This window comes from Astyanax mexicanus, chromosome 14 (assembly GCF_023375975.1).
Source record: "Astyanax mexicanus isolate ESR-SI-001 chromosome 14, AstMex3_surface, whole genome shotgun sequence".
Lineage (NCBI taxonomy): Eukaryota > Metazoa > Chordata > Actinopteri > Characiformes > Acestrorhamphidae > Astyanax > Astyanax mexicanus.
In genome coordinates, this window is record NC_064421.1 from 9,981,021 (window position 1) to 9,999,530 (window position 18,510).

The 18,510-nt window shown below is 36.4% G+C and overlaps 2 protein-coding genes across 5 annotated transcripts in view; one reads left to right on the forward strand and one right to left on the reverse strand.

Moving 5' to 3' along the window:
• The window catches only part of babam2 (BRISC and BRCA1 A complex member 2), a 185,190-nt gene extending 171,825 nt beyond the window's left edge, over positions 1–13,365 (reverse strand). The window contains exons 1-3 of one of the 2 annotated variants that reach the window (XM_022673194.2): positions 13,261–13,365; positions 11,018–11,157; positions 9,707–9,783 (exon numbers count right to left, since the gene is read on the reverse strand). In XM_022673194.2, the coding sequence (XP_022528915.1) occupies positions 9,707–9,783; positions 11,018–11,154 (214 nt within the window). In that variant the 5' untranslated portion in view covers positions 11,155–11,157; positions 13,261–13,365. Of the gene's footprint in view, positions 1–9,706; positions 9,784–11,017; positions 11,161–13,260 lie in introns of both variants that reach the window. The other variant, XM_022673193.2, reaches the window with a different exon arrangement.
• Positions 13,366–13,564: 199 nt separating this feature from the next.
• Positions 13,565–18,510, forward strand: part of rbks (ribokinase) — a 54,087-nt gene continuing 49,141 nt past the window's right edge. Inside the window, exons 1-2 of one of the 3 annotated variants that reach the window (XM_049463502.1) lie at positions 13,565–13,722; positions 16,260–16,324. The gene's annotated coding sequence lies outside the window, so the exon portion shown is untranslated. Of the gene's footprint in view, positions 13,723–14,971; positions 14,995–16,259; positions 16,325–18,510 lie in introns of those variants that run through there. The other 2 variants (XM_022673195.2, XM_022673196.2) reach the window with 2 other exon arrangements.

Below are 18,510 nucleotides of genomic sequence, written 5' to 3' on the forward strand. Positions count from 1 at the left end.
ACTATTATTTCTGTACATTTTACTGTCTATTTGACTAGTTACATTACATGTACAACATTATTGATTTTGTCTAAATCAAGTGTATTAAAATGTTTAGGCTGTTTTTGTTGGAGTGACTGTCTCTACTGTCTAAATTTTGGGTCACTGCTTTGATGATTTCACTGCACCCAGCAACAAGAATGTTACATCACCACCACACAGTACTGAACGTATTGGATGAAGCACAATTATTCCAGAGAACACAGTTCCAAAGAGACTGCCAAAATGTCACATTTATCTGCTCCAGACAGTCTTATTCTATTGGTAATACTTCTCTACAGGAAGTAGACAAGCTGTGCATGTGCATTTGCACATCTTTGTCATTTATTTACACCACCAAGAGAGAGAATGGCCAACTGTGCTCTCTCGGACTCTGGCTGCTGATGGGGAAGCAGCATGATCTGTGAGTCGCACTTGCATGCCTCGTGCCATAGTATCAGAATAACAGTCTTCTGAGACGTGGTTAATTATAACTTATTTTTTATCTGAGACTGGCCCTTCAGTCATCTTTTTTCTTGTCAACAAGCTGTCTGGAAAACTGGGTCAATAATACTAAGGCTTTTACAGCGTCTTTAATAAATCTATATATTTTTTTGTGGGCGAGGGTATAATCTTTTTTTTTAACTCTATTTTCTCTCCTGCAAACAGAAAGCATTGGTAAAGCAAACCAAAGGCCACAGATGGAGAAGAAAAGAGAACCTGTCTTTTCCAGCTACCCCAGCCAACTATGATGATGAGTATTGCTTTGTCATGGGAGAGCTAGTCCTAAAGATTTATAAAGCTCCCCTTAAGGTAGGGCTTCAGGCAATGATTTAAAATGGCACTAAACCCTAAACCATATATTGTTTTCATTAATAGCTGAAATGTAAAAGATGCTTTTATTGTAGTAATTTTTGCATCAGCAGCACCCTTGCAGGTTCAACTGTGCTTACAAAAATATGCAAATCAGTCTATCAATAATACCACCCCCTGTGACATCCAACCATATGAGATTCACCTCTATCCGAGGCACACTGCCCAGCCCAATCAACTCTGCTATTTTCCCCGCCCCTAAACCCATACATCATTCTGTGCCCCTTCCAAGCTACTCATTTTTCAAATTTGAGCTGAGGGAGGGGTCAGTTAAAATCAGGGGGTTTAGTTACCCTGTAAAAGTCCAACCCCATTTCTCCTCTGTACTCATACCACTTGTTTTCATACCACTTGTCATTTCAACTGTCATTAAAACATTTACAAAGAAACTGAGCAGCAATCGTATGGTGCTTACATACGCAATAAGTAAACATAAGTCATGTAAATATGTAACATGTGCAAAAACAGTTAATTAAAAAGAAACATTAATACAGGTATAATCAAAAAGCAAATAATAGGTGCATAGTATGGGACATCATATCTCTTTATAAAGGGGAAGGTGGTGGCGTGGGGATATGACAATAATGTATCATTGCCCACCTCAACTGCCTTGTAATAGGAAGCTAAGGTTAACTATTTGTTAGCACCTTGTTTGATTCTTTCTGTTCCACCAAAAATCATGCAGCAGCTTTAATAACTGCATTTAAGGTGGATCAAGAAATTTAGATAAAGAGATAAACTTTGTATGCTTGTTATAAAAAAAGGGCCGTAATACACTGAAACTACATTACATTTCTGATAACCGTCCATTTGGAGAGCATAAAAAAAAATCGAAATTGAAAAATCAGTTTGGATGTAGCCCTAACTCTTCACCCAACTACTCTATCAAAACAAAAATTGGGATACACCACCCCTAGAAGTGAACATGCAAAACAGGGGAAGTGCAAAGTGTTAGGTGAATGAGGTCAAAAAGTAAAAAGGGCACTTTAGAGAAATTCTCTGTGATCAGAGACATTACTAATGAGAAGACCAACCACTGTTTGAAATAGTATTGGGATTTCTCATAATCCTCACCTCAACATCCATTCAAGGATAAAGTCCTGTCCAAACAAAAAGAGCCGATCAGTTTATTGCTTATGCTGCAAGTAGAGGAGGAACACCTTGCTAGTGTGGAAACCCGTGCTTTTTTATATGGAGATCTGTGCAAGTTAAGTAGCCACACCAAGCCAAAAAATATATTTTTTAGTGCATTATAAAAGCAAATACTGAAAACTAATAGTGCTTCTTTTGTGATTTTATCAGTAATTTAAAATATGTTGAAATGGTATTTAGACCCTTGGTTTAGAGCATTTTGGTCTTGCCCTTATTTATTATCTCAACATGGTCACCGAATGAACTGAGTTACTATAAAGACTTTGGTGCTATTCAGAGCACTATGCTTGTGCATGCAAGCCGCTAACACGGTGCTAACGCTGCCAGGGCATTCATCGCCTCCAAAAAAATACAAACAAACAGATTTCCTTCCACAGGAAGCGGCAACAGAAAGGCCTACTTCAAATTCATCAACCATCAGCAAAAAAACTTTGACTAATGCATACTCCATCTCCTCCACCTTCCAATTAGAGACGGCCACAGTAGAGGTGCTACACAATAGAGGTGCTGCCATTACGAGCATTAAAGAGACCTCACAAAGCTAATGTCTTACAATAAGAGCTGATAGTTCAATATTTCCTGTTGACTACAGCAGCCGTATTAAATATAAATCAGAGAGAACACCCACATAATTGTTCTGGGGATGGATTCTGATGATGAATGTGTCAACAAACCAATAAACAAGCAAACAAATGTGCAATTCGATTGTTACAGAAGGTTCTTTTTGAAGGCATAACTGTGATAATGGGAAACAACAGAGTGAATGATGTCCAAGCAAGTCATCACCCTCAGAAAGCCTGGGAGTTATGAAACAGGCTTGAGTCATCTAGGAGTTGTCAGCCACTGGCTGTTGTGAAATTAAAACCAGGAATCTGTTCCTAAATTGACTTTAGTTGTTTATTGGTGAGCCGGAAAGGCAGCTAAGACATTTCCGATAATAAAACACCAATAATGAAGGGAATTATCGTAAAAAAAAAAAGAAACATGTTTACAAGGCCCATATCTCTGACTACTGCTTTTTAAAACATTGTATTTTGTTCTGATGGGAAACCACACAGGAACCCCTGCAGACTAATGGTCTTTAAATGTTGACTTTTATTCCAGTTTCCAATCCTGAACTTTGTAATACTTTGTAACTACCAGTAGATTGTGGACACTATGTGGATAGACAGTTGCTCTAAACTGTACCTAAATTGTTCAGCCAGAACTAAAAAAAACTGACACAGGGGTTCATTTGCAACCACAAGGCCTGAATAGGTAAAAGAGAAGAACATTAATAAGAACAATAGAATAGAGCATCCACACTGGAGTGTATACAGCCCCCCAGCACTGAGCTGTGGAGCAGCGGATCTGTATTCTCTGAACCGATGGTGCTCCATCCACTACTTTGGGGACAAGAATAAGTGGCAGAACTAATCATCCAACATCAGTACTTGGGGTAAAAAAAAGTTATTGACAACTGTTTGTACTGTATTACCAGTCATTGATATTGTGCTGGAAATAAAACTTTAAATTCATATGCTGCATTATTAATGCTGATATGTACTGTACAGCAGAGGCCAGATGTTTTTATTTGTCCTGTTCATAAAATAAACATTTTAAATAAATAAATAAAAAAGTTATTGACATATCTAAGTATTTTGATAATTATTTTTATTTTTTAATAATGTATCGATTCTCAATCTCTTACACACCAATTACAGAAACAATTACACTTTGACAGTAGTTTTTAAAGTACAGTAACAATTACACTATGACAGAAGTTTTCATATACAGTACAAGTCAAAAGTTTGGACACAATTCTTTTCATTCAGTGTGTTTTCATTCTTTTATGATTTTTCACATTGTAAATTTAATATTGAAGACTATATTAAAGTTCTAAAGCAAAATATGGAATTGGAAGTGTCAAACAAACCAGAATATGTTTTATACATTAATCTTTGAGGACAGATCTGCGCACTCTTTAATGAGGAAAGTCACTTGGAATAGTTTCCTCAGCGTCTTAAACAAGTTCCTGGAGGTGCTGAACAATAGTTGCTGTTCTTCCTTCACGCTGTGAAGCTCCAGCTCATCTCACACCATCATCTCAGTTCATTAGGTTTAGATCAGGGGATTGTGGAGGACAATCACAGTTTTTTTTACTGTTTAATACATCATTTTTATATGTGTCCCTTATCTGTTTTAATGTTTTAATATTAATCTACAATGTATAAAATAGATAAAATAAAGTAATAAAGAAAAAAGGTACTAATATCATGTCCCATGACTTTTGCCACCTACAATGCTAAAGAACAAAGCATTGAACTGTGGAATGTGTGTGTGGGGGTGTACTGCATTGAATGGGGATGTGTTTTCTATCAGAGGTTAGTCAGAGTTGTTTGTTCACATTGTGAATGGCGGTGTCTGACTAGAATTTTTAATCATGCCACATTATCACATTTTGCTTTCTACTGTGGAAGGTAATGCCTTCTGCGAAATATACTGTTACACATGTGACACTATAGATCGAGGAATGAACTTTGGAAATGGAAAAGAAATGTCCCATTCATCTGGAACTCACTATCAGGCCTCACTCCAACCCCGATAATACACGTCACCTTGCCATGAGCATGCTGGCCAGGGTTCAGCCTTGATAACAAGATGACACCTCACAACATATACAGTTGTGGGGTTTCTCTAAGCTAAACCTTCCCCTGATGTTAAAGCTTTATGATCAATTTGCGTGGTCTACTGCTGTCCCATGACTTTTGGCATGTGTAGTCTACCTATAGGCTCCTGTTCTTCCTCCTTATGCTTTGTAAGCGAGTCAGTCTGTTAAGAGCACATGTTCGCCAGAAGGAACGCTACTTGAGAGCCTCATGACTCACACCTATTACCGGAACACTCAATTAAGATCTCTGCTGAGTTATAATTACTATCAAGCCCCATTTGGTAACATTAAACAGCTTCTCGCTGATTCGTGGTACTTGGAAGCATCACAAATAAAGCCGTTCACACATCCTCAGGGGCGTATTTGTAAATCAAAGCGAGATTTGTTTGTTGCATTGCCATCAGAGAGATGAGTAAAATCAGCTTAAGTAACTTAAGTAACACCATGGAGTTGTCACACCCGGCATTGCTCTACTGGATGACTGGAAGTGATGACCACACCACGGCCAGGCTGGACGGATTGAAAGATTCTTCTTACTTTCTGTGGTCGGGTGCCACACAGTCAACAGCACAATTATAGAAAAATGACTAACAAGCCACCACAGTAACTCATCCGTATAATAGAAATGCTGTCTGATGGCTCATCATCAACGTAATAGTGGTTGCAGTAGACAGTCAGTCAAAGATGAGGGACTTTAAATAAAAAGGGGAATTAACAAAATAAATCATAATTAATTAAGCATAAGGTTTTAGAACAGATAGGGCAGTCTAACAATGGCTAAGATTTTTATGATTTAAAACATTTTTGATGCAAAAAAAAAAATCTGAAAAAAGAGAATTCACTTTTTTCATATTTTAAAAAATACTGATTGTGAGGTGCAGACAAAAAAATCTAAAAAATGAATGAAAATCTATTTCTTCCTTACTATGTTAAACGGAAAAAAATAAGTATTGACGTGTTTTACCCAATTTTCAATGTAACAGAAAATGTAACTTCTGACTGACCGTTTTTGGCCAATACACAGCCTTAATAAAACATATAAAAAGTATAATAAAAGTAATAATAAAAAAAAAACTTCAATAAAAAGTATAATTCAGTGTGAAACATTTAATTCCCTTAAACTTCAATTGTTTCCCAAAGTTATTATTAAAATATTTCAAAATATTCTTATGATTTTTAAACACCGTCATAAATACATTTATGGTGTAAAGCTACATGCAGGACAATCCAATAAACATTTCTACCCAGACTTTCATATTTTACTACTGTTATATATTATATTTTACTATGCTCTATACTGTGGCTGCTGGTTTCTATCCCCAACAATTTCATAATTTTCTCTATAATAAACCATTTCACACCAAGCCCACTCTAAATGACTTGTTTACAACTCAACCACTGAACTGTTTGGAAAGCCAATGGAATTCCCCACTAAAGCTCTAGTCTATACCATACTGAGCCCACACTTATTTTACTTGGTGATTCACTGCAATTTAGGCCAAGCCTAGGTTTGGTCAGTGTCCAGGAAACTGTCTCTTGATATTCAGCCAAATAAGACTTTTTTCCTTATAATTCCTGGTCATTGCGTTGTTTGTAATTGAGAAATATGACGCAATTCTTTGTATCGGTAAGAAAAGAAAACTTCTGGTATTGCAAAACCCCTGCTTAAATCTAGTTCAAAAGGACAAACAAAAAAATAAATTAATTAATAAATCCATGCGTGCAAATAAATTGACATACCAAAAGTCATGGGATAGCAGTATTTAAATTGATCCTGTTGAAGTGTTACCTCATGGGATGGCTTGGGAGCGCCCACGTCTGTATAAGTTGTGAGGTGATATCTTGTGAGGAGTGAGGCTGAACACAGGTCAGCGTGCTCATACGGGACTGAGGCCTGATAGTGGGTGTCAGATGGATGGGCTATTACATTTACGTTACATTAAGTTGTGTGGCCATTTAACATTACTCAATCTACAGTGTCACATGTGTACTGGGATCATCTACCATAGAAAGCATTACCATCCACCGTGGACAGTGAGGGCATTGAGAAGTAATGATTGTGACCTGCGACATCTGGCTACAACTGTCTGTGTGAACAGACAAAACAGAAAATCACACATATATTCATAACAGGTCAGTACAATGTTTACTAGCTTTCATGGGAAGTTGCAAAAGTCACGGGAGACCACACAAGTCCTACTGGTATTGTTTATTGGCTGATTGCATAATCTACTGAATTGTTCCACCAGTTTTGTACTCTTTGTACTCTAGCTATACTTCCTGTGTTCTTTCATTGTATTCATCTCATTTTGTTGCTTTATTTTATGTTGTCAAAATACTGAATGTCTACACATCCTTTGAGATCAATAAATGTTCTCTCTTTCTGTCTGTCTCTCTCGCTCTCTCTCTCTCTCTCTAATTCTCTCCCTCTCTCTCTGCCCCTTTATCTATTTCTCCCTGTCTCTCTCTCTTTAATTCTCTATCTCTCTTTCTATCTCTCACTCCCCCTCTATCTCTCTGTCTCTTTCTTTGTCTCTCTCTCCCACTTTATCTCTCTTTGTCTCTTTCTCGCACTCCCACTCTATCTCTCTCCCCTGTCTCTTTCTCTCCCCCTCTACCTTTTTATGTCTCTTTGTCTGTCTCTCTCTCCCCCTCTGTCTCTCTCTCTCTCTCTCTCTGCCGCTTTATCTCTCTTTCTGTCTCTTACCCCCTCTATCTCTCTTTCTGTGTCTTTCTCTCCCTCCTCTGTCTCTCTCTCTCACCCCCTCTATCTCTTTCTCCCTCTCTCTCTCTCTCTCTCTCTCTCTGCCCCTATATCTCTTTTTCTGTCTCTCACCCCCTCTATCACTCTTTCTGTCTCTTTCTCTCTCCCCTTCTGTCTCTCTTTTCCACTTTATCTCTCTTTGTCTCTTTCTCGCTCTCTCCCTCTATCTCTCTCTCTCCTGTCTCTTTCTCTCCCCCTCTACCTTTTTATGTCTCTTTGTCTGTCTCTCTCTCCCCCTCTGTCTCTCTCTCTCTCTGCCGCTTTATCTCTCTTTCTGTCTCTCACCCCCTCTATCTCTCTTTCTGTGTCTTTCTCTCCCTCCTCTGTCTCTCTTTCTCTCTCACCCCCTCTATCTCTTTCTCCCTCTCTGTCTCTCTCTCTGCCCCTATATCTCCTTTTCTGTCTCTCACCCCCTCTATCTCTCTTTATGTCTCTTTCTCTCTCCCCTTCTGTCTCTCTTTCTCTCTCACCCCCTCTCTCTTTTTCTGTCTCACCCCCTCTATCTCTCTTTCTGTCTCTCACTCCCAGTCTATCTCTCTTTTTGTATCTCTCTTCCTGTCTCTCTCTCTGTCTCTTTTTGCCTCACTTTCTCTCTCCCCCTCTGTCTCTCTTTCTGTCTCTCTCACTCCCCCTCCATTTCTCTTTTTGTCTCTGTCTCTTTTCTGTCTCTCTATCTCTCCTTCTGTCTCTTATTCTGTCTCTCTTTCTGATTCTCTCTGTATCTTTCTCCCCTCTCTGTGTCTTTATCTATCTATAAATATATAACTTTAAAAAAAAGTCCAAGTAACAGTTTCTTTTACTAGTAACTATTACTACTATTACCGCCCTAAACAACGTAATAAAACTCGTAAGCTTATTACTGAGCCCTTATTGGGCTCATGAGCTCGATCAGTATGTCAGAGAGTTGTACAAACTGTGCAGGGTAGTGTGAACCCAGGACAAAAGATCTTTGGGAAGTACTCCAACAGGCCTTTTTATTACACACTGATGATATGACACTCTTGGCATAATATGCACTTGGCTTTATACACAGCTGATATTTGAAGGCATCAAGAACATCAAAGTAACTACAGAACTGTTTCTGATTAAGAGACAAAGCCAAGCTTTTTTCCTACATCCCCTATCCTATAAAACTAAGGTTTATGAGAAGAACAGTTGCCTGATGTACTTTCCCATAGACTGGCATCACTTCCAACCAAACAAGAAATACTGCTGGATGGCTGCAATTCTTTCTTGCCATTGGCTGTGTTAAAAGTCAGCCTGCGTTCAGTACAGTAGAACAAGAGCTACAATGTTGCCAAAGTCAAATTTTACATATAATTACAAGGATGGTTTAAACCTTTAATAACTCTGAGTAAGAAATAAAAAGGCGGGCATGAGAACCTAAAAGTCATGTAAGTATTTAAATCAGATTGTTGTTTTACTGCTCTTTTAATGTTCTACCAAATGCATGTGTGAATAATAGCAACATAAGAATCAACCTAAATACAATTGAAGTACATTTTCAGCCAGGTTTGATAAAAGTATACCAATAAGAGTGACCATATTGTTCTATTTTGTGAATTAATAAACTGCAGGGTTCATACACCTTTTACAAGGTAAAATCCAAGCTCTTTCAAGGCTCATTTTCAAGTTTTTTCAGCACAAAATATTGAAAATGTAAAAAAACAAATAAAAAGAAAATAAAAAAGTACCCTTGAGGTAACGCTTTTTATCAGTGCTGTGCAAATAAAAAATAATAATAATAAATAAAAAATAAAACTAAGTAAATTAAACTAAGTAAACTAAAAATTAACAAAGTAAAATAGTGCAAAAAACAGTGTAGTACATCAATGCTTGAGCAAACCTTTTTTTTTTTACGCTCTGCAATTTTTTCTTTAAGCTAACTTATTTAGTCAGATAGTTATTTGTTGTAAAGTAAATGTAGTAAATGCAAGCATTTTCAAGCACTTTCTACAACATTCCAGCATTTTCCAGTCCTGGAAAACAGAACGTTAAAATTCAAGCATTTTCCAGGATTTCAAGCACCCGTACGAACCCTGAAACTGTTAATGATACATTATACAAAGTCATCTGAAATAGCAAAATGCCAATGTTGTGCATCAAGGGTACATCTCTGAGCTCCTGAAACTATATTTGGTAAACTCTACACCAGTCCACCAGCTCTGGGAATGCACAAATATTTTTATACACTTTGGCCTGTTGCTCCCCTGCTAATGAAGAACTGCTGCAGAATGTCTACAACTTACATTTGAGAGTTTCTCCAGCGTACGGGATGTGCAGTTTAAATCGGTCACAGCAGGGTCCTGGCGTCAGTGATGTGCAACTACAAGTAAAAGAGTGACAGTGAGATGTTTAAAAAAATAAATATACTAATGAAAAAATATTACACCTTATTATATATAATTATATTACATCTTTATAACATATTAACAACGAAAGTAAAGTTGATTAAAACATGAGTGATTAGATAACTGGACAGTTCTCTTACTTTTGACTGATTCATTTGGCATGGATTAAGACTAGTCTGAGTAAACTGCAGTGCTAATGGACTTAAAACATTGAAAATAGAGCTGGAAAATAATTTAATATTAATATATACTGGGATACAAAATGTGTCTCCAAAAGTGACCTGATATTTTTACACACCTCAATATTGAAAGACATTCCATTATGGGGCACATTATATGTAAATTACTTTTTAATAATAATAATAATAATATTTTATGCGTTTGTAGGTATAGACATTCATTTTTTTTTTTTTTTTTTTTTTTGTGATACTGTATCAGCTGAAATTAAGAAAATATTGTAAAGAAAATGGTGGTCATATTGCACAGACTACTCATAAATATATGGTAAAGTAAGCTTAGGCCCAGTCAGGGTCTGGGAAACCAACACTTTATACCTAAAAGCACATAGAAACCCTTTTTATTCCTAAATTTAGCAAAGAAATAATCAGTCAAAATATTTATAGTTAATTTATAGTATTTATGTTTTTGCTTTTGCGCTAGATAATGAAGTTGACAGAAATGCAAGTTTTCCGAAGAAATGCTGTTGTTTTACTGACTGTTAAATATGTTAAATATTAAAAATATTTTTTAAATACATTTTCCAGCAAACTTTTCATGTGCAAACCAAAACATCAGTATCTAATGTTGCTCATGGTTTAAATTACAATCAACCCTAAATCCCAGGCTTAGGCACCCCCTGCCCTCAAATGTTTCAACTATAACCATCCCCACCACACCTGATCAAATACATCAGATAATTATCAAGGCTTTGAGACTTAAAGAGCGAATACATATGTAATTGTACTTTAGTTTCTGTCCGGATTAGTTAAAACTACCACAAAAGGACCTTGCAACATAACAGAATAAACAATGACAGGTTGTATCAAATGATTATTTAACACCTTCACTTCACCACGTTTCCCTGTTTTGTTTTGTTTTTCTCAAGCTTTTAACATCAAATCTTAAGGCTTCCAAGAAGAGTAGAGTTCACAACACAACCATCCTCTATAAAAGACATGAAACATTCTATAAAAGACATTAAACACTGACCCAGTCTTAAGATCAGTTATCCTCAGGCAGTTGGTGGAGTCCAACCCAACACGGCCATTGCGAACAACACTGCAGAGTAAAGGCCGCAGCTCAGGAGAGATCCGGCTCAGTGCCACTTCTGGAGAAAGACTGTTCATCTTCTGCTGAGGGATAACACAATAATACAGAATGAACTGTTAGAGTCTCATATTAGCTTCAGTAAAATGAACAGTGAATAGTGAGTGTAGTGTAGTTAGCAAGAACACTGCATTTCTTTTGGAAGATGGGGGCTGTGGGTGGTTATATATATACAACTACACTCTTAATAAACCATATATTAGTTAGAAATGCTGTAAATGTACTGCTGGCTTTAATCATTTCACTGTAAAGTCATCTAAATGTAAAGTATCTCAGCTACACTAAACACTGTACTGCTAGGCAGATTTACGAATGCCTTGTTAATAGGGATGCACAATGATATCGGAATTATATCAGCCTATTTGGCCAATGTATAAAACTGATAATTGGTGATTTTTTTTTTTTTGTACAGTGGAAAAGGACCAAGCAATAATAACCAGGCTACTACAATTGGCTGACACTGTCTGTGCTACTTTAAAATATATTAATTTAAGCATTTTTTTATTCATTTGTATTCGTTTCAATAGAACTGTTGTTTTATTGAAACTTTAAATTTAATAAAAGAGGGTTTAACGCACACCTATATTAGGGACAATACAAAAGACAATATCGAGATTATCAAATATTATTGAGGTCATGTCCATTTATTATATGATAAGTTGATAACTTAGTTATCATGATAGGCCAAGACACTACTAACTTTAGAACTTTAAAACTAATAAAAATAAACAAATATAGTAGAGCATTTTTTGGCTGATAAAATCAGTAACCAGACTGCCAGCAATAAGGACAATATTTATGAATGTTACAAAAATGTACAGATACGTACAGACACATTATACATATACACACAATTCATGTAGACTTCATATATACTTCAACCAAAAAATTAACACTGTCAAATAAAGAACCACACTGCCAGCAATAATGAATAGAACTACTAGCTAATTTTATTAACAATAATACATATATATGCACACACCATGTACACTTTATATACTTAAACCAAAAGAATACTTTTATGAAGTAGCTAGAACTACAAAATTAGTACTAACTACTTAAACAACTAACCACTATTAGTATTAATAACAATAACCTCAGATTATATAATAGGCTAGCTAGGTTAGTAAGGTTAACTAACTTGCTAACCTAACTGAGCTAGCTAGCTCCCTAGCTACAGAGGTAAACATTAATAGCAAAACCCTTTAAATAAACCCTTTAAGTTTAATAAACAGAGTATTTTGTGCTTTTTTAATGAATATTGTTATTTTAAAGCTCTGGTTGAGCTCAGTAGCAAAGGCTAGCTGTCAGGTATCCAGCTAGGCTAACATGTGGCTAACAGAGGTCTGTCTAACTCTTAAAGGCGGTTAAAGTCAACCAACAAAATACTTTTATACAGTTGCTAATGCTACAAAACTAATACAATAATTAAAAAACGAACACATTCAAACACATTACATACACAAATTCCATGAACACCTCATATACTTAAACCAACAAGAGACTTTTATAAAGTATATTTATAAAGTTTTAAGAGTTCAGAAATTAATATTTGGTGGTTTCCCTGGTTTCCATGCATCTTGGCATGTTCTCCTCCACCAGTTTTACACACTGCTTTTGGATAACCTTATGCCACTCCTGGTGCAACAATTCATTCATCTTGAGTATAATCTAGAGGTTTTCAATTTGGTAAAATTAAAGAAACTCATAATTTGTATGTGGTCTCATTTGTTCCAGAGCTGTGATTAGGTTAGCTAGTTAGCTAACTTAATTAGGTTAGTTAACTAAGTAGCTAACCTAACTAAGCTAGCTAGCTAACTAGCTTCAGAGATAAACATTAGAAGAGAAACATGAGAGAACCCTTTACATTTACTGAACACACTCTCTCAGTGGTTTTGTGTTTTTTAATAAATATTGTTGTTTTAAAGCTCTGGCTGTAAACATTAGCAGAGGCTAGCTGTCAGGCTATGCAGCTAGGCTATGCAGCTAGGCTAACAGGCTGCTAACAGATCTGTTTCTCCCTGTTAAAGCCGGTTAAAGCTGCTCTCTTTATTTTTACAGGTCTTGTTCGGGTATTTCGGTGCTGCTGTTGTAATAATCCGCGCTGTGTGCATTATTTTCTGTACCTTTATCAGGAAAACTCGCTGCTGTTTCTCAGCTGATGCTCTTCTCTTCCTGCACTGCTGTTTGTTTGGGGTCCTTCTGCGAACGGGCTGTCTACAATAATGCCTGCACCACAATGTTCAGGTTCAGGTTTAGGCTAAGGCTGCCTGTACTGAAGGAGCTGGACTCAGGCTCAGCTAAATATAGGCATATCTGCTGTATAAAATAGTGTAACCGTGCTGCAGTGCGTTTTATAAGTAATTTCTATCATATGTTTAATAAAACAGGAGAGAATAAGGACTCCTCTCAGAGCCACGTGGGTTTGTGTATGTGTGTGTGTGTGTGTGTGTGTGTGTGTTTGAGGTTCAGTAAGTGAACTTTGCTTGGGGTTCAGGTTCACACACACTGACAGCTCTTTTAGAGAGCAGCAGGTGATTTAACCCCCATACCTGATCATTCCCAGTCCTCCAGACTCCCCTGCACAGGTTAGTGTATTTCCTTCTCTAGCACTGAATCTCAATCATTAACTATACAGCTGTGCTGATACACTGACTACCCTTAGTAATGCATGTAAGTATATTAAAAGCAGAGGTGGAAAAAGTACAGAAAAAAGTACCTTTACTTTGCTAAAATTCTACTCAAGTAAAAGTACCCATCTAAAAATCTACTAGAGTAAAAGTATAAAAGTACTAATTTTAAAATTAAATTCTTTCATGTAAAAAAGTAAAAAAAAAAAAAAAATAATTAAACTGTTTTAATGAACTATTATTCCACATAATAATTTGGACCTTTCAGGCAGTATTTGTTCAGACCACCCCATAAAACATTTTCAAGAACAAGTGGCATAGGTTTCTATGATCCATTTATTTTCTTTACTATTAAAAAGTTATGGTAATATAGGTGACTATAAACTGTAATTTTATAGATTACAGTTCATTATTATTTTTTAACTTGCCATTGCTATGCTTTGACTGCTATTTACATGTTTATTTTAACATTTAAGCCGATTGTTTAATGATAAAAGTACTTACACCACATGCTTTTGCAGGTTTGATGTGTAAGTTTTGAAAGCTGAACAGCTCTGTCCGGCGGGGCACATTTTGTATTGCATGAGGACGTTATTGCCTCGTTATTCCACGCGCGAGCATCCGTGACAATTTTTTTTTTTTATTTCATACAATTAGTTTTTTTCCCCCAGCATTTTATTTTTTACTCAGTAACGGGGAGTTTCCAATGTAGCAAAGTAAATTACTTGTGTCAAAATGTAGTTGAGTAAAAGTAAAATTACCTATTTTAAAAACTACTTTAAAAATTACAAATTACTCATAAAATCTACTCAATTACAATAACTTGAGTAAATGTAATTCATTCCACCTCTGATTAAAAGCATACTTAACATGGAAAAGTACATACTTGTAGCATTAATTATTAAATGAATACGTACTTAAATACATACTAAATGTACTATTTTAAAGCAACTTATGGCAACTTAAGTATATTTTAATTGCAATTAAACTATATTTAAAGATAGTTCTGCATCTTTTCAGTCATTTTCTGCAAATAAATGCTTCAGGGTTCCCACAGGTCCTTAAAAATTCTTACAATGTCTTAAATTAAAATCTTGATAATTAATGTCTTAAATTGATTTAAATTTACTGTAAATTTACTGTAGTTATTACATTTTTAGATGGTTTGTTTAATGCCAGTGGGAAAGCACATTCTAACATCAGCCACGAGTTACTGGAGAAAGAACTGAGGTTAGCATAGAACTAGCTAACATTTAGCTGAATTTATTAGCGGAGAGCTAGCTAACGTTAACGGGGTTAGAACTAAGGTTAGCGTAGAGCTAACTAACATTAGCGGAGATCTAGCTAACGTTAACAGGGAGAGAACTAAGGTTAGTGACGAGCTAGCTAACATTAGCGGAGAGCTAGCTAAAGTTAACGGGGAGAGAAGTAAGGTTAGTGTGGAGCTAGCTAACATTAGCGTAGAGCTAGCTAACATTATCAGAGAGCTAGCTAACATTAGCGGGGAGAGAAGTAAGGTTACTGTGGAGCTAACTAACATTATTAGGGAGCTAGCTAACGTTAACGGGGAGAGAACTAAGGTTAGTGTGGAGCTAGCTAACATTAGCGGAGAGCTAGCTAACGTTAACGGGGAGATAACTAAGGTTAGCGTAGAGCTAACTAACATTAGCAGAGAGCTACCTAACGTTAACGGGGAGATAACTAAGGTTTGCGGAGTTAAAAAGGTCTTAAAAAACATTACATTTTCCTTTTAAAATGAAGCAAGAACCCTGTGCTCTAAATGGCAATATTTTTATGTAAAATTTGGCAGAAATGTTGTTTGTGGTTTATAGAATAAAACAACAATGTTCATTTTACTCAAACATATACCTACATATATATAAATGGCAATACAACATAAATCATTAGATTGTGCTTTTGCGTGCTTTTAAAGTAGATTTAAGTATGTCTTTTTTTAAACATAATTTTTAATTTTTAATATACTTGCATACTGTAGCACATATTGTGTACACTTTAATGACACTGGGAGAAAAAAATATTTGAAAAAGCCAACACGCCCTAAACCAAGCTGCGCAATGAAAAATTGACCAGTGTGCTGATAATTGCTAAAATAGGGTCCATAGTGTTAAACAAACTGGTAAAATTACAGCTTTGCACATCAGCTTTATGCGGTAGTCTCCTGGAATGGCTTTCAGTAAACAGCGGTGCTGAACTTGTCAAGAGTCAATTACTTGAATTTATTGCCTCTTATGTGTTTAGGAGCATCCGTTGTAAAGTTGTAAAGAGGTAGAGTTGATATACAGTAAATAGCTCTATTTGAGTAATGTTCTAATCCATATTATGGTAAAAACAACTCAACTAAGTAAAGAAAAAATGACTTTAAGGAATGAAGGTCAGTCAATCTGAACTATTTCAAGAGCTTTGAAATTATCCTCAAGTCCACCAAAATTGTTATGATGAAACTCTCATCAGGTCTCATCTCATCTCTGCCCCAGGAAAGAAAGACCAAGAGCTACCTCTGTTGCACAGCCTCAGAAACGACAAGTTAACAGCAGCCCAGGTAAGAACGCAGTGCAGTCACAAAAACTAAACATCAAATTGTTATACTTTGATCAGAACCGGAATGTTACTTTTAACTTTTTTAATGTGTTTTATTCTTTCTGTAATTAAAGAATTGTAAGGAAGGTCTTATATGACGTTAGAAAACAAGCCAGTTGCATTGCAAAGACTGAACTGTGAAATGATTTGCCTAATTGGACTATGGTACTGTGCAGCTGGGCGGTGTGAATAATAATAATGTCTGGGAAAGGTACTCTTCCCGTCTAAGGATATAAAAATGATCAGTTAGCTAAGTTTAGTCGGTCCCTCCCTAGACAGTTGATTGGCATGTTCGTTGTTACTGTGGCAACTAAAGTGGATGTGTGAGCACCTACAATCTGGCCTTACAAAGCCAGGGTTGCCAACTCTCACAGATTTGTCACTCATGCAGTTTTAACAACCGCTAGTTCCTCTCACAAACTACAGATCCATCTGAATACTGATGAAGTTTCTACATCTGCAGCTCCAGCTTTCACTGGTCTAAAAACACTCTGAACCAACAGTAGTGGGCTTCTGAAGCAGTGAAAGAAAGATTGTCATACATTAATTATTTAGATGATCATGTGCTGGGATTAATATTTATATACACTTATAGGTCTGTTTATCAGACAGGCATTAAGCCTAGTTGTAGATTATATTATCATTACAATGTTAAATCTCCAGACTAGGCCCAATCCCTGTCTGGGAAACTACTACTGTATGTCCAAATGTTTGTGAAAAGCCCTTCTAAAAAAATAATTCACAATTCATGGTTAATAGCATGCCATACTCGAACATTGACTTCCCTGTATTTTGTAATACTGCAATATATTTCACAGAACACAAAAATATTGCACTGTCATTTGTTTCCAATAGTGTGCAACCCTATTAGATTAGATAATTAGATTACTCATAACCAACAATGCTAATGTGCAAACTTCAAAGTACAATCATCATAAAAACAATAGTTGTGCCCGTATGGAAGGGTCGGATTGCAATGCTATTTGGAGGGAAGATAAAGGTTACCAGGAACAATACGTTATTAATAAATTATTATTATAAAAACAATACATTATTATTAACAAGGCTGATATGGTCAATATTAATTGAGCTACTTATACAGAAGAACTGTGTGATGCATGTGTAATGCAACATGCCAGATGTTTCAGCATGGAGTTGCAGAGGTTCCTAATGGTGTCCTGCGATAAACCATTCAATGCAGCTACAATATTCGCACAGTTCCTGCAGATTTTGCAGTAGGGGTTGAGTGTTGATAGTACATTCAATAGCATTTGAAGCTCATACATTTCCAAACAGGGATAGATCTGTCGATACAGCTAGGTGGCCATGGCATAGCATCTGTGTCTTCAAGGACGAGCATTGTCCTGTTGGAATAGTGCTTAGGAGTGTGCATAAAAAAATAGGGCCACTGGTTGCAGGACATTTACATTTATTGTTACGTTGAGCTGTTAAAGCACCTGTACTGAAGACCAAAGATGATATGGCATTGCATGAAATTGCACATTAGGGCTGCACGATCGTCATCGCAATGTGCGCATGTGCAATAGTCACATCACAGGACATGCGAGTAAGGGGAGCGCAAGGGGGGGGGAGCGTGGGGGGGAAGGGAGTACACATGAGGTAACAGCATTGACTTCATCGAAAGCTGTGCACCTCAGTTCAGCACAGTTTTGTGCAGATATTTCCAGTTATAGCTGAATTCACTCTTTTAATCCCAGAAATTAAAACTCTCTTATTTAACTTTTAAAAATCCATTTAAATGCCTAAATAAAGGCCGATTACCATTGTTTTTTTATTTTCCTTGGGTTTTAAGTGCTCGTAAAAGACAGCATGTGGGTGGGGCCAGGGCTGGTGATGTCATGGACCCTGCATTGTTTAATATTGCAAAATATATTGTTTAAAAAAGGAGATTTGCAATGTAAATTTTTTCCAATATTGTGCAGCCCTAGTTCACATCATGACCCCAGACCTTCTGGACATGTGACTCTTGGCAAGAAACTGTTTATGTGGGCAGTCTAATCACAGAGTCCCAATACACATGGATTTGTTGGTTGTCTATACCTAGAAAAAAGTGAGACTCGTCACTTTGGTCGTATTGGGGGAGACAACTAAAAAATGGGTGCCACATTTTTTTATGATGATGATGAT